Source organism: Caenorhabditis remanei, chromosome X (genome assembly GCF_010183535.1).
Source record: "Caenorhabditis remanei strain PX506 chromosome X, whole genome shotgun sequence".
In the NCBI taxonomy this organism is placed as follows: domain Eukaryota; kingdom Metazoa; phylum Nematoda; class Chromadorea; order Rhabditida; family Rhabditidae; genus Caenorhabditis; species Caenorhabditis remanei.
The window spans coordinates 16,443,516-16,468,916 of record NC_071333.1 but is presented as its reverse complement, the minus strand read 5'-3'; the positions used below and the strand labels follow the sequence as shown (position 1 = coordinate 16,468,916).

Sequence of the window (25,401 nt, the reverse complement as noted above, 5' to 3'; positions counted from 1 at the left end):
AAAGTGGCGATATGAATTAGGGACATTTACGATTCCCTTGATGATTCCTTTTCTCAAAACTAGAGGGGGAGCATTCATTCTCATTTCAGAAGCTCTGATTTTCTAGGGGCATCAGCAAGGGGGCGGGGTTCGGAGGGGGTCAGGTAGCAAAACCAGAAAAACAAAATTTGTTTAGATATCATGATATGTTTATTGAATTCGAATTCACACAACGGTGACTACTCGTTTTTGCAGAAAAATTAAAAATATTATGAAGTATCTGATTTCTAGAGTTTTGTTTATCAACATGACAGGTCACTGCTCACCCTTTGGCCTCTAACCCTGTTTGCACAGACGATTGGGGGTTTCTGGGTTCACAGTGAAAGTATGATAAGGATGTGGTGGGAGTTATAACACATTATGTGCTCCACGCTGCTCCGCCCACTTTACGGAGCAAAAAAAAGAGAAGGAAGGGAAGAAACATGAAAAACAGTGTGAACAAGTGGTTCTGGAGCATCTGCGTGGGTGCCGATAGGGGAATTTTTTTCATTTATATTTTTATCGAACTTGAGTGGAAGTTTATGTGTAAGATAAAATGAAATGAAATCAGAAAAATGAGAAACGAAGAGAAATATAGATTTTTTTTTTCATTTTTTCATTTTTCTAGGTAAAAAATATCACACTAAACTCAACGCAATCGCAAGATATATAATAAAATCATGTGAACATCACATCAATGAGCATTTAGTACTAAGCTTTACTGAACGAAAGTGACAGAAAGCGTGGCTTCGCTCATTCCAATAAACGCCTTTCAAATTGATGAGTCTCAGAGATTGGATGACCATATGAAGGGTGGGAGCAAGGAGGTCCAACCCTAGGGGGGCGGAGCTTTCTTCTTTTTCGGGTGGGTCTCTCGACTAATTGTACTGGTGGTGAGGGTAAGGGCTAAGGTCGCGCGGGGCGACTCAATCAGTGCATCCCGTTGTAAAAGAAATAAAGAAGCATTGGAGCATCTCATTGTGTTTTAGAAAAAGGAGAAAAAGAGTCCCCCTACATAATATCTATCACGACAAGATGAAAAAGAGAATGAAAAAAGGAAGAAGATGATGCGCGAAAATGAAGAGTTGTTTGTCTTTTTCACTCGCTTCTTCCTGCTGCAAAAGATTTGTCATGACCATTAGAAGAAGAAAAAAGAAAATAAAGAGCTCGGGGTTCAGTTTGAAACAAAACGAAACGGACGTTAATCAAGAATTACTAAAAGTGCAAAACTAGGTCGAAGGGAGGACAAGAATCTCATTGACCAGAAGAAGAAACGTTTGTTTTTTTATTTCTTATCTGATTGCTCCGGAAGTGTCAATCAAAAATGATTCAATTGTTTGTTATGGACATTAGGTGACAATATTTATTTTTATACTTCAAAAAAAGAACACGTATACCCCTTCAGAATTCCTTCGTATCGAAAACTGGATAAGCGGAAAAATGATCGATGAGTGCATGTTTTGCAGCTAATGACCATTTCCAATCATAAAATATGTACTTTTCTAGAATGTTCATTTCGAAAAGATGAAGACATCATACCACATGTTGAGCACCTGTCGAGATTTCAAAAGAAAGACGATGAAAGGAGACTAAATACAAAAAAGGGAATGGCAGGTGGGCGCGATATCAAATCTTGTCTTGAAACACGCGATATATGTCCTCAAGGTTCAGTGTCCTTCTAATGTTGAAATGTGCCAGCTGCCTGGGTGGGTTATGGGGCCGGCGGGCGTTGGGTAATAAAATATTTTGGATAGGATACGAAAAAATGTTTATTAAGGGTGAGATTCGAAGAATTTAACCTGTGGAACTAGGTATTACAGCCTACAAAGACAAATACAAGTATTCCGAAGTGACCTCTTGTACAACGACACCGTGGAGAAAATGTTTTGCGGCTGAAGAGGGAAAAAGGAAGGATTCTTGTATGCATTTGCAACATTATGTTACTTTACCGTAGAAGAAGGTGGATCGGGATGGAAAAGTGCGCCGCGAGAAACTTATTATTAGTGTTTAATGGGTTCTACCACTTTCAATGACCGAGTTCTCAATAGGCGAAGAAAGAACGGTTTCGGTCAAGAATACGGAGAGAGTGAACTAGACGACGTTCCGTGTTCATGTACTGAATATGCAAATACGAACAATGTGGGCGGAGATTTCAACAAGAAGGGGAGAAGGGAAAAAGAAGACAGAAACGTGTTCGGTCCGTTAGGAAGAAAAAGAGTGGAAAATTGAAAAGTAGGAAAAAAATGGGAAGAGAAAAAAAATGAAATAAGATTTTGTTGCATAGCGCATACTTATCTTCTCCTTTCTCTCTCCGAAAAAAGGAGCAGCAAAGTGAGTGGACACACGAAAATGACCAGAGGGCACAAAAACGGGCGGCGTCTTGTGCTTGTTGACTAGAAGAAGATGCTCAAAGTTTGAAGGAATGAAGACGTGAAATGAAGTATTTTAGTGAGAAAGGATATTTTCTTATTGTCGAAAATCAAAAAATCTTAAAATCAAGGTCGGGAAATTCCTGGCCGGGACGACTGAAAAATTTGATTTCTGTGATGTTTTTTTTTTGAATATCGATAAAACAGAAGCATAAAAGATAATTTTAACTATTTTTTAATGATATTGGTTTTAGCCCGGGATTTCCCAACACTGCTTGAAATCCAAATCTAGCTCCAAGCTTTTATAGTTATAGATTTCCCAATATATCCGGATTCCAAAGTCAAGGTGGGCGTTGTTGCTCACTGTAAAATCGAGAGAGAAGGATGATTCATTCTAAAATTCGAAAGTGACCATCGAATGAATGGGAACGCAAAAGTGTGAATGCGTGTGCGCGTGTGTGCACAAGTATGAGCTGTCAGTTCAAAAGTTTGACCTATGGGTGAAGATTCGAAAATGTGTACAGTTTCAAGGGAAGGCTACATCAGAAGTTTCAAATTCAAAATTTGGGAACCACTTCATTTCTAACGGTGATTTCTGATGCTTTGACCAGACATTCCTATCGGTTAGCAACATGGTGGAAAGCTTACTAGACAGACACAAGCAAGGTCAGAATGGTGTTGTTTCACGAACAAAAATGACAAAAATCTATCTCTTCTAACTTCAAGCATTTGTAAGACACAAGTAAGACACAAAAAATGTTGGGAGTGGATGTGGATAGCTAAAGAAGCAAATCGGAAGGATGGCGGTGTTTATGCAATACAGTTGGATTGGGGCGTGGATTAGGAAAAGTCTAACGGGTTGGAAAATAAGGGGGGGGGGGGGGGCAGTGGTGAGTATTGAGACGGGGGCCGAACAAACCGCGGGGATTACTGCCGACAACAGGGCAATTGTGTAAGTATATGGGTGTGTGTATATTCCTGCCCTTTTTCTGTTTCCCCACACACACACACAAACGATCCCTGTTTTAACTTTGTGCTTCTCAAAAATTTCCTTCCCATCAATTCCCCCCTTCAAATCCGGAAGAACGTCTCCTGGATTTAGATGGATCACATCCTTCTCTCAAAAGGACAAAAAAGGGGGGAGAAGTGGCGACGAGTCTTACCCCTCCTTTTCCGGCCGTTTTTAAATTTATGCACAAATACATCAAATTAATGAATGAGCCAAAGCAGAAGCAACCGAAGAAAAGAAGGGTGGGGGAGGAAAAGAAGAGTGCGCAAAAACCACAACCACGAGATCGGTATCTTTTGAAGCTGAGAAAGGGGTACGGGGTGACATTGAGGAATAAGGAAACATTGGGGTGAGAGTGAAAGACACCGTAAAGGAGAACTATGTGAAATGAGTAAAAATGGAAAGTTAGGTACAAAAACTAAACTAGGGAAGGGTATGGAGTCAGTTTGGAGTTATGGAACGTAACTTATATCATTAAAAAGCTGAAAAAAACGATGATTCCAAATAAATACTTCGTTTTTTTTATGCCTGGTATTCGAGAAAAACAAAGTGCATATTCGGAAAAATAGAGAATTAATACTTTTTTAACACGCAAAAATTGCAACAAGAAAAATCTTTTTTACCGAACTTTGACCGTGTTGTTCTCAAATATAAGGCCTCTAGGGCAGAAACTAAGTACTTATTTGGAATCAGCGTTTTTTCACTTTTCCGATGATATTGGTCATGTCCCATAACTTCAAATGACCTTTGCTAGTGAGTTTAGTAGTGGAATTCAGATTTTGGAAAAACAAAGTTTCTGAAAAAAAGTTTCCTAGCAGAAAATTTCGAAAATTTGAGCAAAAAAGTTACAAGCAGAGTGGACCACAAAAAATGAAGAATAACATAAAAACAAACCGGAAAGAACAACAAAAGATCCGCTAAAACAATGCACACCATGCCAACAAAAAAGGGAGAAAGAAAGGAGAAAAGGAGGTGGTACGAAGATAATGAGTCGAATGTTATGATGCGGGACAACGATATAAACGTAGACTGGCAGCGCGCGTTCCTCGTCAAAGCGGCATACCCCTTTCAAGTTCATTCATTAGATATGAGCTTGCTGTCAGCGGATCCTAATGAGTTGAGATGTCACAGGTAGCGCCTCTTTTGATCACTTTTCAGGACTTGTCGAGCGAATGCTAATGCCTTTTTGAGGAAGGATTTTAATTTGATATGCATGTTTGATTGTACTTGTTATTTGCTATAGATTCTAATTAAAGATATTAAAAGAGTCGGTGACTTTTGGTAGCTCATGTGAGAGAGTGAGTAGAGGTCAAAAGAGATACACTTTTGGAAAGGGAGAGAAAAGGGAACATCAAAGTTAATTGCTTTCAATTTCAATTTCTATCCCTGAAATTTTGGCAGCTTTCTCTTACCCTTTCTCTTTCTGTTCTCTTACTTTTACTTATCCAACAACGCTAATCTAATTAAACGCCTTTTGCCGTGGGACCTTTTATATTCGGATTAATTTTACTTGGTTCTTCCTTTCGTTCGGTTCGAAAAATGGATAGTACAAAGAGGATGGCAAGAAGAGAAAGGAGGGAATCGAGGAAGGAGGGTCAATATAGATATGATGACGATAAGACAACATCCACTGATCGGTTAGTTTTATAGCTCCCTATAACCTTGGACACACACCCGTATGAAATGTATATGGACATAAACATTGGCAACAATAGTCGAACGTCTGGACGAGAACGGAAATGGTGTTGGCGGGAAAAGTTTTAGGAAAAAATTGTTAAAAGAACTAATGACGGCTAACAGCGAACCCAGAAGCAACAATCTCATATCTATAAAACAAGTACTGTAAAAAAGCTTTTTCCCAAGGGAGAAAAACGATTACCGCCGGATCGGAGTGCACTCTCGCATGAAATTTCATGGTTAAAGGAAATGATGGAAAAAAAAGAAAAGGTGGTTGATGATTTCGATTTCAATATGTAAAGATGGGAGTGGAAGGAAAATCCGCTCCTCATAATAATTGCGAAACCCACAAAACAGGACATGCAAATTATTGTTACATATATAAGCGTAGTGGCCGCCGAAAAACGGTGAGTGACCAATACAAAAGTGCGTTTTGTGTTAATAATATTATTATTATATTATTATTTGTATATGAATGGTGATGGTCGGTTTATCACGCTGCCCGCATTAACGTAAAAAGGGTGGAAATTTTGGAAATTAACGTAAAAATCGGAATGAGGTGCAGTCAACTGTACTAAACGTAAAGAAACGAAAGAAATGGCGGAAATGAAACACCTAGTATAAAAATTTATGCAATATTCTCAAATATGTAGTAAAGATATTTGGTTCACTAAAAAAACTAAAAAAGAAAGGATTCAGTGAGTCAAAAAGTCCAGCCCGATTCCAGAAAGGAACTAATTATGCCAAAAGGCGCTATTAACCTTGAAATCGGTATCCCCCGTATCCATTTTCCTTTCCACTTTCCCAAAATCCTATAATTACTCTATAAAGACCGCAAAATTGAGGGAACGAGAGGTGGAAAAGCGAAAAAGAGGTGTCACCTGTCAAGAAGCTGCGAAAAATGAAATAAAACTAATTGTTGACAAGCAAATCTTCAGTGTCTCCTAAACGATTTGCTTATTCAAGGATCTTATCAGTTGAGAGTAATGATGAAAGGCGGTAAGAGGTCAAAAAGATTTCTATCATCTTTATCAACCTAAGATTAGGTTGTTCTGGTGGGGGCACAAGTAATTCGACGCCCCGAGATGCAGGAAACCACCGTGCAACGCAAAACGGACGTGGTTTACACAGAGTGAAGGGGCCAGTGGAGAGGGGGGGGAGGAAAAATTATGAAAACTTTAACTCACATATCTCTCATCTTTTATCAAGCGTCAAAACGTGTGTGTTGTTGTTCTTCACAATTTTTGACATGTGGCTAAATTTTCACTTTTGTCAAGTTCTTGTTCTGCCGGATATAATGTCTGACAGCTGGCTTGTTTTTGATGATCATCAAAAAACAACATTGAGCAATAATTCAATGTAACCAGACTTGCAACGAGCCGGGCCGTGCCGATAAGAGAATTTTCACTTTCTCGGCCCGGTCCGGCCGATCCATTACAAAAATTTGAAAATTTGAGTTTTTTAAAAACTTTTTGCAAAAAATCCAAAATTTGGACTACATTTTTAACTATCGATGAAAACTCAAGCGTACATAGGATTTTTGACTGTTTTTGAAAAAGATTTCAAAAATTTTAAGATTTTGCAAGTCTGAATGTAGCCGACAAGCTAGAAAGCAAAAATTCCCGGAATACTAGAACAATTTGATGTTTCAATATAAAAAGGTGACGACGAGATTTCAAGTATTTTCAAACAGATCACTTGAAACCATGACCCCCTCCTCAATCTTATTTCAAAAAGGAACCTCTTGAAACCCGCACACACAAAATCTGCATCTTTCATTTCTTCATTCTTTTTTTTCGTTCTGCCCATATTTGAACAGCACCGCCCATATATTGGTTGTGTCATGCTTGAAAGGGCACATGGTGGGGTGTATAATTGGGGGAACGGTAACATGTGCAAGATTGGAAATTAGGTGACATTTGGAAGTGAAAATAGAATTGGAGGTACGATATGATTCATTTAATGAATTTTAGAAATTTAGGTGGTTGTGGCAAACAAGTGAGAGGAAAAGTAGGAAATATAATAATAAAACTTTTGAGTTTTCAAAAAATTGTATCATAATTGTTCTTATAAAATAAAATTAAAATGTACTCGCTTTAATTGGCTTACAAGATTAACAAGATTTAATGAAAAATGAAAAATATAGAATTATTCTTCTGAATTGATAGAATTCCTTGACGATGCAGAGCTTCTGGCTTCACCAATAGACACCGATGTCTCTGACATCACTTCTTCTGAATTCTCAGATTCCTCGGTAACTCTTTCCTCTGGATCCCCATCTTCTTCATTCTCTTCTTCATCTATCAACATAGTATCAGTAGTGGCTATACTCGACAATGCTGTCAGGACTTCTTTGGTGTTTTTCGGTGATCTGAATTATAAAAATTTTATTTTTTAGTTATCTTTACACTTTATTTTCATTCCTTGTTATCTCTCACCAACTAGATGCAGACGGCGATGCGGTTTACGTAAGCCAAGAAAGCAACGCAAAATCGGCGCAGAATGTCAGAGAAAGGCAACACGCGATTCTCTGCGTACCCTCTTGAAAACCAACGCTCTCTCGAATTGGCCTCTCGCGTCGGTCCACATTTGAGTTGGTCGTTGCCGGACTAGTCATAAGAGTACGCCTTGGGGGGTCTGTGTGCTTCCGTGGCGCAATAGGCAGCGCGTTCGGCTGTTAACCGAAAGGTTGGTGGTTCGAGCCCACCCGGGAGCGAAATCTTTTTGTTTTCTTTAGAAACTCACGAAATAGTCTGCTCGGCAGCTTTCACAGCGTCTCCTACTTTATTGAATACTTGAGATTCATCAACGACTTCATAGAAATCTGTCGCACGGAAAAGTCGTTTCAATTCAGATTTTTGAACAACAAAGAAGCATTGCACACCAGCCGCTTTCAAATCCACGTACACAGCTTTCAGTGTTGACAGACCCAGATAATCAACATAAGGGAATCCATCACAATCAATCACCAACTTGCAGCGGGTATCCGACTTCTGGTCCCTCTTCCAGCGTCGGCGAGCTGATTTTAGTTTCTGAAAATATAAATAAATAAAAAACAATAAAATCATAAACATTGCCCATAAAAATGTGGCCAAAACAAACAACCTAAATCCTACCGATTCAAAAATGTCAGCACTCCTGTCAGAATTCATCTGCTCAATTGTCACAAACGATTCGGATTTACATCGTTCCCATTTTTTGACACATTGCCAAACAGACTGCAAATAAACTTGTATTATTTTCCTCTCGAAAAGTTTAGGGGTCTCTAGTAATGTATACCATTGTAAATCTGTCACTGCTCGTAAAAATCAACGGTGCATCCATTCGGAAAATGCAAACATTTCCTTGAATTCGCTCCAGGTCCCGCTTTTTCGTCTCTTTGAAATGATCAGTTTCATCGTCTCTTGACAAGAAGTGCCATTTTGGTCTGCAATATTTGAAAAGATTCTTAGAAAAGGCGACACCACCAAAATAGAAAAATACCGTTGAGTTCTAATAATAGTAGTCAGAACTGCAAAACCAATAGCCATAAGAAGACCTTCACCCATATCATAACATACTGTCAGGAAGAAACTCATTAACCAAATCGCCTATAAGAAGTTTCAGAGTGAAAATCTGTGATAGAAAATGATTGAAAACTCACAAAGTCAATTTTGAAAACTGGCCAAAGACTCTTCAACTCCCCAAACTTTTCGAGCATTCCCTTTTGCGCAAAAATGATCATAGCGGATAGAATACATTGAGGCAGATATTTGAGTGCAGGACCGATAAACAGGATTACTGATACAAGAGCTAACGATGAAAATAGACACGTGAGCTGAGTGGATCCTCCGACTGCTGCTCCAACCACACTTCTTGCAAATCCAGATGTCACCGGGAAAACTGGAAAGAACGAAGACAACACACCAACAAATCCGAGTGCGTACAATTCCTAAAAAAATATTTACGTGGGATTTTAATCTTGAAATCTTAAAAGATCTTCTGGCGCTAACCTGTCCATGATTAATTTTGTACTTGTATCGTTTCTCTACAACCTTCGCTACAGTAATGTGGATAGCTACAGCTGTTATAGCAATTGCAGCAGCGTTTAGCCCAATATGTCGGATCAAATCGAATCTTGGAAGCGATGGTGGTGGAAATCTGAAAACTCTGCGGTCTACCAAAAACAAATGACCGGAAAACTCACTCGGTTGGAATATTGCCCACAACTTTCACGTCATGCCGCCGAGACAGTTCCGCGTAATTAGTTGCAGTAATTCCGACAACCACCTTAATCACCAATATCAATATTGACGTCATGCTACGTTTGAGTTTTCTCACCAATACAAACTCATAAGGGACAGGATAGTTGAAAGCAGAGCTCAGCCAGGGTGCAAGATACTCTTTTCCGATAACAAGGAACAAGAATGATGACATTGAAATGCAAACGGTTGGAATGTGTACATTGTCTAGGTTCTCGATTAGGTCCCAAATTCTCTAGAAAGTTCAAAAGTTCGATTAAATTTAAAAAATGGGGGAGAATATGAACTAACATAGTATAGATACCCCGGACCACTTCTTCTCGGGAGTTCTATTCCAAGCATGTTGCCGATTTGTGCGAAGAAAACGTGTATACCTCCACCAACAACAAAACCTGACATTACCTGTTCCGAGAAGAGAGATGTCAGGTATTGTAAGCGAAAAACTCCCATCAAGACCTGAAGATTCACATAGAGACAACAATTTATGGGTGGAAAATCTAAAAATCTAACCTGAATGACTCCAGCCAAGAAAATGATAGTAGTAGCCACATGGATTTGTTTTACTGGTGTGACACCTTCGGTCCACATTTCCATAGTGACTTCTTCAACGAATGATGTTTCATTTCCAAGTATTCTAAAGCATTATTCAAATATAATAGAGTAAATTTTGGGTGTCAGCTAATAGTAAGCTTACTGCATTAATGTTGTGTTTGTTATAATCGTATCATTTTCTTTGTCAAACAGCTCATCCAACGTATGATTCACATATGCTGTTGCATTATAACTTGTTGCTGTTCTCAACATCACCTTCTCAATCGCACCGTGGGTCATGAGTGAAAGGACAGCAAAGCCACCTAAAAACGGAAAATGTGGGTTGCTCTTTTTTTGAAACAAAGATCTTTTTGCGAAGAGGGTTTACCTAACGCATTATGTTTCGAAGTCCCAAAAAAGATATAGAGAAATGAGGGGAAGATAGCCGTGTATAACCCGTAGACTGGTGGTACCCCTGTGATACTTGCAAGTGCGATACCTGAAAAAACGGTTTTTTTTTTCAAATTTCCTTTCCAAATTGCCCCTTACCTTGTGGTACCGAAAAAACAGCCATTGTCAGGCCTCCGGATAGATCTCCGAAAAATGAGTGTGACCAGTCATACTTTGGAAGCCATGTGATAATTGGGAGAAATGATAGTAATGAGTGCAGACATTTGGCCGGTGAACATGAGTAACGGATTTTTTGTGCTTTTTCTTGTAGCACTGCATTTAAAGGCGGACGATCGGAGAATAACTTAAAAAAAATTTAACTGTGACGCTCTGAAAATACTGTTACCTGTTTCAAAGACATTTTAATATAATTTCATAGAGAATGAACGCAACTTATGAAAGAGCTGACCTATATCATAGAACTGTTTGTGGTTTTTCAAATTAACATCGGCATTCGTTTGATCAAACATCTCTCAAACTCTCGTATTCCCACTATCACTCGGATGCACTTTCACTAAACAGGCCTAATCCTACTCGGGAGTTACTTTCATTGTTTTACAAGTTCCATCTTGTGTCATGTTTACTACCAGGTCAAACATCTAAATGGTAAACCACTGGTTTGAAAAAAGTTACCTTTGGCATACAGTTTTAAGCAAAACTTGAAATAAATCAGATTGTGCCAACAATACCAGAGTAATAGAAATATGGAAGTACGGAAAAGTTAATAATAAAGCGAAGACACAAAGTGAGGAGTTATGGTGTGAGATAGTTGACCACCTCTTTCTCACTCTTCGTTTTTCCGAACCCCACACAAACTCATTTCAGTGTCTGGGACTCTCCAAATAAGCCGAGCTCTTTTCTGTGCGCCCCAATTGTTGCCCCCAACCGTCTTCCGACGGTAAGTCTTCTGACAAACATGCCTGTCCGTCCGGTAGCTTCTTCTTCCCCCCTCGTCTTCTTCATCATTTCACAGTGCACGAAATTTAGAAAAAAGAACAGTCGAAACCGGCAAAATTGATACTCGCGCAAGGATTTTTGCGCCCACACACGTTTTTTTTTCGCTAGTGTGTCTAGACTTGCAAGTTTTCTGTTGATGATGAATTTGAATAAACGTGCTAACCATATGTATGATTCATATGAGAAACAAACCTGGTTTTTTTCCATGTTAACATATTTCATTACAACACAGGCTACAAAAAATTCAAAAATAAATGAATTAAAAAGAACTGAAGAGAGTGGGATTCGAACCCACGCCCCCGAAGGGACTGGTGCCTTAAACCAGCGCCTTAGACCGCTCGGCCATCTCTCCACATTTTCTTTCGGAGAATATATTGGTTATCAGTGCGCTGCGGAATAAGACAACTCTCATTTCTCAATAGGGTAAAAGTTTCAAATTCCAAGTACTTACCGTTCCACTTATCGTGAGTTTTGCCTAGAATGTAACAGTAACCCACGCCCTCGAAAGGACTGGTGCCTTAAACCAGCGCCTTAGACTGCTCGGCCATCTCTCCAAATGTTGAACAGTAAATAAATTGTGTTTATCAACTCAACAAAAAAACGAATGACCTGCTGATATACAAAGACCTCCTTTTTTCCCGGAAATTCCGCAAAAACTATTCAAACGTAATAAAAATTCTAATAATGAGTCCCTCACCATTCAAACAGAAATATTTCATTAAAAATGTCTTTGGAAAACCATGAGTCATCATCACATTCATTGCGTTTTCCACAGCTGACATCGAACAAAAACATAAACATCTATCTGGTGACAGAAAAAGTGACAGAAAAAGAAAAGATGATATAAAACAACGAAAACTTGAAGAAGTTTTCAAGTTCACACTTTTCATTCACAATGGGTTCCTCCTTCATAAATTTCATACTCCTATCTACATTTTTGTTGTATATTATTGGTGTTTCTGCAACTGGCAGCAAGTACTTGAACTACTTCAGCTGATTTTTCGATACCAATCGTTTTCAGAGCAATGCTCGGATATCATAACCATTCGAGACAACGAAAACGACACCGTAAACGCTAGAATATTGTTTGTTTCAAAAAAGTGTTGCTTCATCTCTAGAATTTCATGGTTTCAGATATTTCGAAGGAGGTGGCCAACAAATCGCTGAAATTTCATGTGAAGGAGAGACCAGTGGAGTAGTTGAGCTGATTGCCAATGAGAGATCACTAGGAGTCATTGACAACCGATTCCATCGTGCAATTTGTAGACTTGGCAGGTTCGTTGCAAAGATTATTGATTTGAAATATTTCATATAATCTTGCAGATGGTATTCACTGAACAAGTATGGTGGTATCACAGTGGTAAAAGATGTGGCATGTTTGGTTCATCTTTAAATTTATTTTGAATTATACAACTGTATTCAATAATAAACATTTCATGTAGAGATCAATTGTAAAAATTTACACGTTCAACGCAAACCGTATTAATTATGACACTCGTCTTCCAAAAGCGATTCAAATACTTTTTTCTCCGTATTCTCGTGCTCCAAAACATTCCCAGTTAATTCCTTTGGTTTTTCCTCTGGTATTGGACTCGAATTCAACGATGTTGCAACTTCTTCTTTTTCTACGTTCCTACTGACATCGACCTGAGATACCGCTCCCAGAAGTTGTCGCCTATTCGGGTGGAAGAACTTGTAGTACATCATCATTATTAGGATGCCTGTAATTCTCGAATAAATTTGGGTTCACAAAACAAGAACGCTTACCAATGGTAAAAGAAACGGGTACTCCAACCCTCACTTTATCAATCATGGGGAACAGATTTAGTGGTGGTGGGAGTATGATGAAGATTGTCTGAAAATTGCGAACTTTAAAATAATTTCTTTATAATAACTGAAGGCGTACCATCATTTCCAAGAATTCAACTCCATAAGCCACCAGATATCGATATCTTGTTTTCCCCTCTGCCATATTGAATGGAGTGAAGATGTGAATCATAGCGTTAATGACGAGAAGTAGTTTTTCAATATGCGTGCATGCTTCGATATGGAGTGCCTGTAATAATTCCGCGTTTTCAAATGTTTTTCTGATTTAAATTCCTTACTTGCAAAAAAATGACATGTATCAATGTGACTAGCAAACGCCCGAATATCAATGGAATCGTATAAATCTCATAGACAAGTACAAACGCCACCAGCGTGATAATCCTCGCCAGGATCGTGAGAAATCTCCAACAAAACTGAAAAACAATTATACTTTTTTTTGGTCCATTGTACACTTTACACTTTTATCACCAATCTCTCACCTGCAGTACTGCTTCGTGCGGCCAAATATTGACTTTGTCATCTCTGGTCATTCGTAATGAACGGTTTTGAACGACGACGGACCAGGAAATACTAATAATTGATAGTGTGAGAGACGCTGCTTGGAAGTAGAGCCAGTAGGGATAAGTGCCGGATGCGTAGTAGCTTTGGAAATAGTTGGCTGCAATGGATCCCTGGATAATGAGTTGCGGAGCTGATTCGAGGAAAGCTTCAAAGAATCTGAATGGGTAAAAAATAGTTTAATGGTATTTTGAGTGGGAAATTACCTCAAAAGAGTCGCATCTCTTTCAGCCTCGACCATTTTCATGAAGAATCTCCGTTTTTCTCTATCAGTATTGTCTTTTTGGCTCTTGGTGAACATCCATCCATAGTACAACGCTTTGTAATACCAGAATAATGGTCCCATCTGAGAAAAAATCGGTTTCGATGTTTGTAAAACTGTAAAACTCACTTGAAATATGCACAATGTGATCATTTTCCCCAATGAAATGAACCGTTTTTGGTTTAACTCGAATGTTCCGGTTCGGCGAGGATGTGCTCTTCGTTTCCAATGCATTTCGTCGTCAAGCATCCAAACCATCGAGATAATATTGATAATAACAGAGGGAAGCAGAGCGAATGTGAGGACTAGGGATCCGGAGAGGTGCTGAAATGCATTAAATGTATACTTTCAACGACAGAGCCTAGAAAACTGACCCTTCCTGCCCAAAAATGAAAAACCGCGATTCCAATATCTGAGAAGAAGTCCAATACGTATGAGCACATTGCAAATCCAAAACAGAATAAATCGAACCACCGTACAATGAGCACACTGGGTATTCTGTCAGTGAGAACTGCAATGATTCCAGCATCTTCTGAAAAAAAATGAACTTTTTAAAAACAATTTTATCGCTAAACAACTCTCACCTTGTTCCGCTCCTTTTGGTATTAGTAGTAATTTTGATTCATGCTTCTTTAAATACATTTTTAGAGATGTGTGGTCGGATAACTGTCAATCAATAATAGGATGAGGGGATGGATGGACAATGTGGGTGATGTGTACATTAAGGACCATCGGCTGCCGGACAGTGTCTCCATTTGCTTCTCCATGCATCTGGGTCTCCTTTATTAGTGTGCTCTCTTATGACACATTAGAAGAGATTCAACCCGCAGATTGTTGCATCGGTGGGAAAACGGAGAGAACAGTGCCGAGGTTATTCGGATCGAATGATATAATAATTAGAAACACCGAATAGAGTAATAGAGAAAATAAGAATGATCGGGATGTAGCAAACTCCTAAAACATCAGGAATACTGTCTCTCCAAACATATATTTACTGATAAAAAAGAGAAAAAAGGAACTGAAGAGAGTGGGATTCGAACCCACGCCCCCGAAGGGACTGGTGCCTTAAACCAGCGCCTTAGACCGCTCGGCCATCTCTCCACATTCTTGTGCGCTATGCAAAGTGCTTATCTATCGGCGACTCCCGTAGCGCAGCGCTCTCTAAATCTCTGAACCAAAAAATAATAGTAAACTTTGTATTTTTCAGTTTAATCTTACTACAAATAACTTTATTAAGAAAATGACGGAAAAATACAAAATACAAGTAATGAAAGAAAAATACATGTAGGCGAACAGGAAACTGGTTAACAGAACTTGGCACAAGCTTGCTTTGGCTCCAAATGGCTTCTGACGTACTTGATAATGTCCGGGAGCTCTTCCTGAACAGGAAATCATTTTCAAAATTTAATTATTTTCAAATAGTTACCTTGATCAATTCCTCGCAGAACGACTCCTTCTTCTTGTCATCACCGAAAATTCTGTTACACACTTTATCGAGTACTTCTTGCTCTTCTGGCACATGGTTGAGAATCAACATTCTGGTGAATCCAACGATTTCCTTGCAGGATGAACAAGCACATCCCAATCCAGATCTTATCTGAAAATATAGTACTTGTGAAGCTATATTTCAAAAATTTGTTTACCATTAGACAATTCGGCTTGTTCTCCTTCAACATTCCATGCTTAGCAAGTTTTCCTTTTTGAATAATTTCTGCATTGATGAAACTCACAGAAATAACTACAAAAATATTCTACGTTAAGTCTTTTGTATACCAAGTCAACATCTTACCAATAAGAACAATAGCAACAACTTGCGACGGATGCATTATCCAGAAGAAAGTGTAGTCCGATCGGCACGGGATGAAGAAGAAGAAACCTTCACCGGGTTGTACAGCTGCTGTAGAGAGTGTAATTAGAGAAAGGGCGGCAAACGTGTTTGACCAAAACCGAACGTCTGACCCAATTTCAAGCTTATAGCATCATACTTCCTCGAGATCTTCTCCTAGTCTCTCAAGAAAGCGGAACAGGTTTCATGTTAGACAAAAACTTGTTCCAAAACCCGCAAAAGAACATTGCTATTCTCAATCTCCAAGCTTTCTTCAAGAATCTAAGTTTATCCTTTTGAAGGTTTTATAAAATCTTAGGAGCCGAAGAATATTTATTATTCACATTAACAAGAATCGTTTATAAAGCAATGTTTTGCGGTTCTATTCCAGAAAACTTTACAATACCCAAGGATAGAGACAAAAGCAAGAATTGTTGGAGGGGGAAAACAGAAAATGAAAATAAGAATAAATTATCTATATTAAATGAAAAAGTAAAGTATACAACCCATAAGTTGTTCATGTTCTCTCATCACGATGACTGGTGGTGGTGGATTCCGGATTATAACAACGCCGGAGATAGGATGAGACAAAAAGAGAAAGGAAGATAAGAAAAAGAGAAAATGCAAAGCAATAAAGTCATTATTCGAACAGTCACACTCAAGTAAACAGTAAAGAGAAATCATTAATTGAGTGTTGGACGGATTGTTGTTATTCTTATACAAAACTGGACTGGAAGAAGAGTGCAGTCGGTGAGGGGGTAGGTAACTGGTTAGTCAACCTTGACAGATCCATAGATTTTGCGCACAAAGTAGTATGTTGCCAAGAATCCAATGGTTCCAGTCATCAGGAAGAACATAAACACAAAGATTGAAGTGTAGGAAAAGTAGAGGATTGTTGAGATCTGAAAAAACAAATTTTGTTGATTTGGATTACTGTATGGTCTAGGTATTTCATTTATCCAAACTTGCAAAACTACGAACCGAAAAAAACTTGTCGAACATTGGAAATTTTTGCAAAAGTTTCGAAAAATTCAAATTTTCCAATATTTGTGCTGATACCTGAATCAGTGTGTGTCTTCGAGAGCATCTCGAGAGATCTCTTGAGAAATCTCTCGAAAGATCTCTCGAAAATATCTCGAGAAATTTTCGAAAGATTTCTCTCGAGATTTTCTCGAGAGATTCTCGAAAGATCTTTCGAGAGATTTCTCGAGAGATTTCTCTCGAGAGATCTCTCGAGAATCTCTCGAGAGATCTCTCGAGAAAATCTCGAGAGAAATAAATCTTTTGACAGACTATTTCCTAGTTTTCGAAACCTGACATTTCGAAACCGGTGAAAAATGAATAAACTTTTTATTTTCCGCAGTGGGGATCAAACTATGGTCTTCTCTCGAGGAATCTCTCGAGAGATTTCTCGAAATCCTGATCTCTCGAGAAAAAAATATCGAGAGCACACACTGTACCTGATCCGACCGGGCCGAGCCGATTAAATTTCTCAAGTTGGCCCGTTGCATGCCTCAATTTATCCATTACAAAAAACAACTGAAGAGAGTGGGATTCGAACCCACGCCCCCGAAGGGACTGGTGCCTTAAACCAGCGCCTTAGACCGCTCGGCCATCTCTCCACATTTTCTTTTAGAGAATAGAAAGGTTATCAGTTAGCGTGCTGCGGAGTAAGACAAATATCATACCACGTATAAGTTTTAAATTTCAAGTACTCACCGTTCCACTAATCGTGAGTTTTGTATTAAAGAAGTGAATGCAATAAATGAAAAGATAAATCGCGGTGAATCCACTTGTCATGAACGATCTCCACCACCAGTGATAGTCTTCTGCACATAAATGGAAGTATGCAAGAAGGATGGTGGCTTCCGAGCAGGTGATGATCAAAATCAGGTAGACCAAGAACAAGAAACCGAACATGTAATAGGTTTGGTGAGCCCTGAAAATTTAAAGAGTGATAATTTAGAAACAGGGAAATCTCTTTTACCAGATGCTGTTAAGAATGAAGAAAAGTTGAATAAAAATGCATCCGAATGGAAGAATTCCACCCATCAACATTCCTGGGAGTGATTTCGTGTAGAAAGTCTGCTCTGGCACCTGTCTTGGAATCTTGTTCGTTCTGACTGGAGCCTCAATTCCGCGCTTCTTAAATCCAAAGTATGCTCCAACAAATGTCATTGGGACGGAGATAAAGAGCCAAAGTACGAGAAGTACAAGAAGAGTTCCGAAAGGCACTGCAGCTGACGACCCCTTGGTCCAGAGAAGTGTGTTGGAGAAGAAGAAAATGGTGAAGAGAATTCCAGGAACTAGGAAAGCGGTCATCACCAAGTTTGTCTTCCAGTGAATCCCCTCGAATGTTTTGTAGAGACGAGCAGAGATGTATCCAGCGACAACTCCGAAGAGAACGTAGAAGAATAGAGCGAAAGTAATGAGAGATCCACGGTTGGCTGGAGAAAGGAATCCAAGGCAGGCGAATACTGTAAATTTGTATATTTTAGGATTTTCTGATTTAAAATTACAAAATAATCTTGAATCTTGAATCTTGAATCTTACCAAGAGTGACTGAAACCATCAAAAGTGTCTGGCAACCAGCTCCAATGAAAACCGACAAAAGCATTGGGTAACGTGGGGTACGGAAGACATCTCCATGGACCAATTTCCATCCGAATTCTTCTTGAGCATCTTCCTCTGTATCCAATCTGTTGTATCTGTCGATATCACGATGAAGAGTTCTCATAATGATCATTCCAACCATTCCAGTCAAGAAGAGCACAATCACAAGAGAGTTCATAATAGAGAACCATTGAATGTTGGTGTGTGGCATAGACTGAAGGATGTAATCCCATCGAGAAGACCATTTGATATCCGTCTTGGTCCATTTGATGCTATAAGTGTATGTGATCTCGGCACTCTCAGATTTCGCATCAATGGCAACTGGTTCTGCGGAGTCACTGCAGTCCAGGCTGGAGGAGGAGCTGTGTTTAATGGAGCGTGGCTTGACGTCGATTCTGATGATTCTTCCTCCGACTCTGTGCTCCAAAAAGTTGGCGTCATTGGTCATATCTCTGTAGTAGATCTCGATGTCCACATGGTTGAAGATGTAGAAGTTGTTTGGAGTGTTGTACTTTTGCTGGAATGAGAATTTTTGTCTTTTTTTTGTCATAAATCAGGAAACGCGTTATATTGTCACAGAATGGGAGCATCTGACTTTGATTTCACAAATGTGTAATACTTCACTCTGAGAAACAAAGTTATTGGTTGTAGTGTCTTTAACTGTCCACACATGATATTTAACTGAAAAGCTGAATTAAAGACTTACATTTAAGACACAAGCGTCATGTTGGTATCCCTGCTCATCCACGAAACATCCAACCGGGAATCCTGTGGTACAGACGTCCATATTTTGGAGATTCTTGAAACAGAACGTCACTGGCATGTTATCCACAATCCAATGGTGTTGGTAGTTAAGGGTCATGGCTCTTTGGAGCAAACGGAGTTTAGTGAGATCGTCGGCGTTTCCTCGAGCGTACTTTTTCGTGTCGCAAACCAATCGGCATTTTTCCTCTTGGAGGAATTTTACCTAAAATGATTTGAAATATATTTTTGGGTTTGAATTTAATATTCTCACCTTGTATGGACTTGGTCGAATTCGTTCACCGAAGAGAACTTGTCCGAGATTTTCGACCGGTGACTCATCCTCGTTGACCGTGCAGAAATCAAAACTGAAACACGTCATTTTTTAATCAAAACCTTTTTTATTTTTGTATTGTTTGATAATGTACAAACATGTACAACATACCTGTGATACTCATATGGAATGACGGAACGGTCGCTGTCGAGATGATTGACATACAAGGAGACGTTGCTCTGAAAACAGGAGAAAATCAATAGAATTGTTTGAAAGATCTTGATGGAATACTTACTGGACAATTTGCTTTTTCCGCTTCACAAAAGTTGACTGGAGCCAGTCCAGGGAGGTAAAACGCAGAGGCACCTGCCAAAAATCCAATACAAAGGAGTTTTGTGAGCATCCTTGTCGATTTGGACATTACCTGAAGAGAACTCACACTCTGATTAGTTGAAAAAGTGGGAATTGAGAATGAAAATGAAAAGGAACGGCGGAAAACGAGTGTTTTTACATAAATCGAAAATGCCACGCTAATATGACGGGGAAACTGCCGCCTCGCACCCTCTGCTGTGTGCATACTCTCTCGTTGGTGTGTTTGGTGGGTCTCGCAGCGATGTGACGCAGCTATGTCGATTTACGAGACTTATTCAATATTTGCTCGCCAATTTATTGGTTTTTTAGTGTTTTCAGCGATTTTCAGAGTTGTTAGAGAAGCGAATGAATAAAATTTCACCTGAAAAAATCAACGGGATCGAGACAAACAAAATGATAAAACTTTTTGTGAGAAAATTGGTTTTCCCAGCAATAAATCGACAATTTTCGATTTTCACAACAATTGGATAGACTCAATTGCTGAGTTGGACCACATGGATTAAAGATGGAATAAAATGCGAGAGAATTTATTTCCAGGGAATAAATATGGAATGATTAGTATGCTGATACACCAAGAAATTCGTTTTGATTTGGATGAAGAAAAGAGGAAAATACATGTGATTTGCAGATATAAAAATAGAAAATAAAGAGAATTAAAACTTGAACCAGAAGACAAAGAAACGCTTATAAAGAAAGAGAAAAGTTATAAGATATTCTCCGACGACGGCTTCTTTCTGACAGAAGATGTAGGTGTACCGAATTGGAGTGGAGTAGGTGGAACCCTGGAAAGGAAATAGATAAGCATCTCCGACATTTCAGTATGGATTTTTCTTGTTTATGGATATTTGGAATCCACATCATGACCTAGTGGTTTCGATCGTAAAGATAGATTTCGCATATCGAAACGAAAAGGGTGGATGCAGGAAAATAAATGTTGGAGAAAAAATTAGTTCATTCTTTTTTATACCTATTGGGCGTCGGTAACACGGATGTCGTTGGAGACGATGGTTTCGACGTGGTGAAGAGCACTCTTGTCGAATGAAGCAGCCATTTGGAGAGTCTTCTCGCGAGCGATGTCGGTTGGAGATGGAAGAACGTTCTGGAACAGTTAATTATTGGATAGGAAGGGATTCTAACATTAAGCAAGCACCTTCTCGGTGGTCTCGGTCTTCTTCAAATTCTCCGATGGGAAGTTTTGGATTCCATCGGTGAGTTCTTGGTGTTGTTTCTCTTGCTTGATGTCGTCAGCCGATGGGAGAACGATCTTTTCCTTGACTGGTGTGGAGTGAAGTTTGGTGGAGTCGAAGGCTTCGATTTCTTGGATGCGCTCGACGAGCTGCTTTTCGACTTCGACATCTGAAAGTTAGAATTGTTATAAAATGACATTTCAGATAATTTCAAAGTGACTAACAATGTACTAAACATGTCATTTTATTTATTTTCTTTCCTTTTGGGTGTTTATCAGTAAGCACTGATCGTATGGTCAAATGATACTGTTCACTAATAACCTGAACTACAAATTTGAAAAATTAACAAACACATACCTTCTTTAGTTGGCAAGATGTTCTTTTCGTTGGTCTCGACCTTCTTGAGCTCCAATCCCTCTCGGACGGCTCCAGCGAGCTCTTGGTTCATCTTTGGAAGTTCGGTGACGGCGGCCATTATGACGAAACTCTACAAAACTTGATCTATAGAGAAGAAGGGGACAATTATGGTCTAGAAAAGTTTAAGAAGAATCAGGAAAAAAGTAGAAAATGGGAGAAAATGGATGGCAGTCGTCTTTTAGTCTTTTAGACGAGGTCTTTTAAGAAACAGAAGGAATTATCTGTAGTTACGACGGAAATTGGGGGAGGAGGAAAAAAATGGGTGTATGTCGATACAGGCGGCGGCACAATAATAGTGTTTCCCTGTGACTAATACTTTCTTTCCGCACTGACTCATCATCAAGAACACAAGGACAGGATTTAGTCTTATGGCGGGTTGGAATAGGAGGAGAAAAGGAAGGATTTTGTTTATTTGGAATAAGAATCAATCATAAACATTTTCGAAACGATTGTATATGTGTAAAGATGTTGGTATGAAAGAAAGTGTTGTGCAATTTCTCAAATGGAGGTGGGGGGACGGGGGAAGGGAACAGGGAAATACATACATATAGATAACCGTTTCTCACACATGACTTTTTTGTTTTCCGCCCTTTTTTTTGTATTGCGAAACGTCACCATGTTTCATGGAATGGGAAAACGGTGCTGCTACTGAATTCTTTCGAATCGATACTGAATGTCAACAAACCATTCGTTGCCCAAAGTTTTGAATGGGAACCGAACCGCGGAAAAAGATTTTACAGGAAAAATATTGGGAAATAGAATGGATACGTTTTTAATGTATTCATATTCACTTTTCTCAGTTCACTCTCTCTCTCTCACTTTCTCCGTCGCTCTCAATCGTTTCTTACAAATGACCTACTTCGTTTTGATTCACAGTTTTTGTTGTGTGTAGAGGTGGAACACATGCGTACACAGACACTTGACAGAGAGCGTGAGGGAAATACATCGAAAATGACTTGAACAAAAAATGGGAGGAGGGAATGGCAATTATGTCAGTTTCAAGTTTCCCAACTTTGAATTTCGAGAGTTTTGCTACAGTACTTTAATTAAAATAAAACGTTGAGCTTATGTACATCAGGCACACCATTCGTGTAAATTAGATGTTTACCGAACAGGTTGAGAATGGAAACGGGGTCAGCACATTGAATTGAATAGAGAATTAGCGTCACTAGCCAGCTGAACAGGCACATGTGTTCGGTTGGCCCATATTTCATAATTGGCGAGGGCACCATGAACAGAAGCTCAGCAGGGGAAGGATTTATATACCAGGTGAGGACAGACTCGTGTGAAAATAGAAATATGCTATTGATAAACAAGAGCTGCTGACTCAAGTGGGGAGTTGGTCAACTTCAGCCTCAGAAAAAAGGCAAAGTTTAGTATGGAGGTGGGGACAAGAAAAAAGAAAACAAAAAGTCGCCCTGCTCTTCTTTTTCTTTCGTACAGTTTGATTGCGCAAAAAAGGAGAGATATTTGCGCTCTTAGGAATGTAAGACCGTAAAAACAACGCGGAAAAAATACTTCAGCTGATCATCCCGTCCGGTCAGCTGTTAGTCACAGATAAGAAATTGGAAGAGTTGCGAAATAGGGAGTTGCTAAGTTTTTCTGATTGGTAGCAATTAGTCTGTAAATGTTTTCAAAAAACTACATAATGGCCCTATTCTGAAGGTAGCAAAAAAAAGCAAACAACTATTTTTACCACTAGCAAAAGATAGAATTTTTCTTTTTTTTTTAGCTATCTCCAGAATAGGTCCATGAGATAATTGAAAATTCCAAAATCTTGTATTAAATACCTTTACTATGGAATAACATAACATTTCACTCAAAATATAGTTCACTTTGATGGGAACAGTGGGTTAATAAGCGTGAAGGACACAACTTTTATACTCCACCCATCGAATTTCAAAGTTTTACAGTAATACAAAACTATTGAAACCGAAGAGGACGATTGTGTTCATTATTAGAGAAGCGGAATAGAGAAAGACAATTCTGGTCCACAACAATGAGAAAACCGAGGTTCGTTGGACGAAACGAATTGGATGCGGCTAGGGAAGAGGACAACAATGGCGGTTATATTATATGGTATGTGTGGAGGGAAGACCGAGTGAAGGGAAAGAGGGAAAAAAGGACACACATGAGGAGAAGAAGGGCCACCGAAGCGACTCAAGGTTAGAACCACTCTTCACAGTGTCCCCAGGTCAATCTAGTGATGACTGGCGGGAGAAGAAGAGTAGCAGCGTCCTCCTCGGATTGAGGGTTGTCAAGTCATCTTATTTTTGCCCGTGTTTTTGTACAAAAGAAAAAAGTGGGAGGAAAAGAGGATTTGTTTCCTTCTTTTGACGTTGAGGTTGGATTGGGTCGAGAAATGGAGGAAAGAAGAAGAAAAACTGGAAGAACCAGACACCAATTGTTCACAGAAGGGGACTATTGGTCAGAACCGGGGCAAACATTGGCTTTTCCACAATTCTCTTCCGACCACCTCCATATTTGTGCATATTTAGGGTCTGCACGAAAAATGGCCTTTTTGTGTATGAGGGGGTTCCCGCGCGGCGCGTTAAGCGGTGTTCCCGTTAAGGCGGTCGGCACGGATCAAGGTTATACTTTTGGACAGAGGGCACCTTGTGTTGGAGTTTAGGAGAGTAGATATTAGAAGATGATAACTATGAGAAGGAGAACGCAGAGAAAAGAAAGACGCCCGACGAATAAATAAATAAATGACGGATGGTGAAATGCACATCTGGCAGAAAACTGATATTTCGAAAGTGGGATTACAGTGTTAACGTGGGTAATGACGTATCTAAATGAATGTGATACATTTAAACTCAGACTTGTCGGGCCGATTTGAAAATTTTCTCCGGTCTAGCCCGGCCCAATCGGTCCGGATACAGTACAATAATTTAAAAATTTGAATTTGTTTTGAAATATGTTTTATTTTTTTATTAAAAAAGTTAATTCTAGCGTACATAGGGTTTTCGACTATTTTTGATCAAAATTTCTAATACTTTCGTAAAATTTTCGGAAAAAATTGCACATTTTATTACTCCGAAACGACCGGGCCGGGCCGGGCCGATGTTTTTTGCCAGTCTGTCTCAACTGAATCTGGCCGAGTGGTAACTTTAATATATAGGAGGATGGACGATTATAGAAATTCTGAAAAAATTGGTATATTTTAAATAGGTATGTTTTTATTGCATTCCAGAAAACTTGTTGGTTTTTTTCAGTCCTTCTCCTTTTCCAGGTTGATGGCAAATGTTGATTTGAATCTAAAAATTTATTGGTATATTTTATGGTATATGTATGTACCTAACTTCAGGAAAGGAATGTGACGCAAAATATGGCGACGACGACCAAAAGTACCATTATTTCCACAGTATGATTTACAAATCATCATTCCCTCAATTTTTCAGAGAGTTTTTGAGACATTGAAAAACTCGAAAAAACTCATTGAAACGTGCCGAAATATGTGTTCACGCTTCCATGAGCTCAGAAGTCACGAAGAGAGAGTACTGAACATTTCCGGGCAACGCTAAAAAAAGTTGAATTGAGTTATCAAAGAATAATACGTGTGCATGCACCTGATTTGATACTTTTTTCGAAAATGATATTGATATTTTCATTGTTTTGATCATACCAAACACATGGTTCCAACTGTACTTTTCGAGTCAATCAAGTGTTAATTGACATTCTACCTGCTCTATGGTCTTTTCTTTTGAGAACAGGTAAAAACAATAGTCTGTTTCTCTGGAAGTGCACACTCTCTACATTATGTGTCGCTTGATAAGAGAGAGCATGGTTATCAATCTTTCCCTTTTTCTTCCAATACATTGACTATTTTCTTTTCTTATTACTTGAATTCATTACTCCGTGTTTTCCATCCGCTTATTATATATTCACAATTTTTCAATTTCAAAGACGAAAACGTATTTGTTTCGCTCGAGCCAAATATCCAAATATTTCAATTATCTTCTACATGCATGTTCTTTTCCCCTTTTTTCTAATTCCGCAGGGTTTATTTTATTGGATATCCTAGGAGAATGCCATTATTATTTTTTGGGGCGGGATCTGTGCATAATACC

General features: G+C 39.0%; 6 protein-coding genes across 6 annotated transcripts; 1 reads left to right on the top strand and 5 right to left on the bottom strand.

Annotated features, from left to right (window-relative positions):
• Positions 1-7,221: 7,221 nt before the first annotated feature.
• On the bottom strand, positions 7,222-10,419 carry GCK72_025307 (uncharacterized protein; the record flags this gene model as incomplete). Its single annotated transcript, XM_053736280.1, has 14 exons — positions 7,222-7,444; positions 7,819-8,105; positions 8,190-8,291; positions 8,353-8,500; positions 8,557-8,663; positions 8,717-9,004; positions 9,066-9,213; positions 9,260-9,342; positions 9,394-9,549; positions 9,606-9,770; positions 9,825-9,948; positions 10,009-10,168; positions 10,234-10,344; positions 10,395-10,419. 14 exons carry the CDS (start codon positions 10,417-10,419, stop codon positions 7,222-7,224), a joined length of 2,127 nt encoding a protein of 708 aa, XP_053579846.1.
• Positions 10,420-12,147: 1,728 nt separating this feature from the next.
• On the top strand, positions 12,148-12,645 carry GCK72_025306 (uncharacterized protein; the record flags this gene model as incomplete). The annotated part of the gene is made up of 4 exons (XM_003100211.2): positions 12,148-12,223; positions 12,274-12,337; positions 12,387-12,527; positions 12,576-12,645. The coding sequence occupies 4 exons, from the start codon at positions 12,148-12,150 to the stop codon at positions 12,643-12,645; spliced, it is 351 nt and encodes a 116-aa protein (XP_003100259.1).
• An 89-nt stretch (positions 12,646-12,734) lies between these two features.
• On the bottom strand, positions 12,735-14,541 carry GCK72_025305 (uncharacterized protein; the record flags this gene model as incomplete). The annotated part of the gene is made up of 9 exons (XM_003100140.2): positions 12,735-12,973; positions 13,020-13,107; positions 13,159-13,308; positions 13,358-13,492; positions 13,559-13,796; positions 13,844-13,983; positions 14,029-14,223; positions 14,274-14,431; positions 14,484-14,541. 9 exons carry the CDS (start codon positions 14,539-14,541, stop codon positions 12,735-12,737), a joined length of 1,401 nt encoding a protein of 466 aa, XP_003100188.2.
• Positions 14,542-15,203: 662 nt separating this feature from the next.
• GCK72_025304 (uncharacterized protein) lies at positions 15,204-15,725 on the bottom strand (the record flags this gene model as incomplete). The annotated part of the gene is made up of 4 exons (XM_003100203.2): positions 15,204-15,278; positions 15,326-15,496; positions 15,543-15,637; positions 15,689-15,725. The coding sequence occupies 4 exons, from the start codon at positions 15,723-15,725 to the stop codon at positions 15,204-15,206; spliced, it is 378 nt and encodes a 125-aa protein (XP_003100251.2).
• Positions 15,726-16,494: 769 nt separating this feature from the next.
• GCK72_025303 (uncharacterized protein) lies at positions 16,495-19,773 on the bottom strand (the record flags this gene model as incomplete). Its single annotated transcript, XM_003100246.2, has 8 exons — positions 16,495-16,626; positions 17,444-17,663; positions 17,712-18,201; positions 18,278-18,854; positions 19,044-19,304; positions 19,353-19,446; positions 19,524-19,591; positions 19,648-19,773. The coding sequence occupies 8 exons, from the start codon at positions 19,771-19,773 to the stop codon at positions 16,495-16,497; spliced, it is 1,968 nt and encodes a 655-aa protein (XP_003100294.2).
• A 918-nt stretch (positions 19,774-20,691) lies between these two features.
• On the bottom strand, positions 20,692-21,386 carry GCK72_025302 (uncharacterized protein; the record flags this gene model as incomplete). The annotated part of the gene is made up of 3 exons (XM_003100193.2): positions 20,692-20,823; positions 20,875-21,080; positions 21,269-21,386. The coding sequence occupies 3 exons, from the start codon at positions 21,384-21,386 to the stop codon at positions 20,692-20,694; spliced, it is 456 nt and encodes a 151-aa protein (XP_003100241.1).
• Between the last annotated feature and the right edge of the window lie 4,015 nt (positions 21,387-25,401).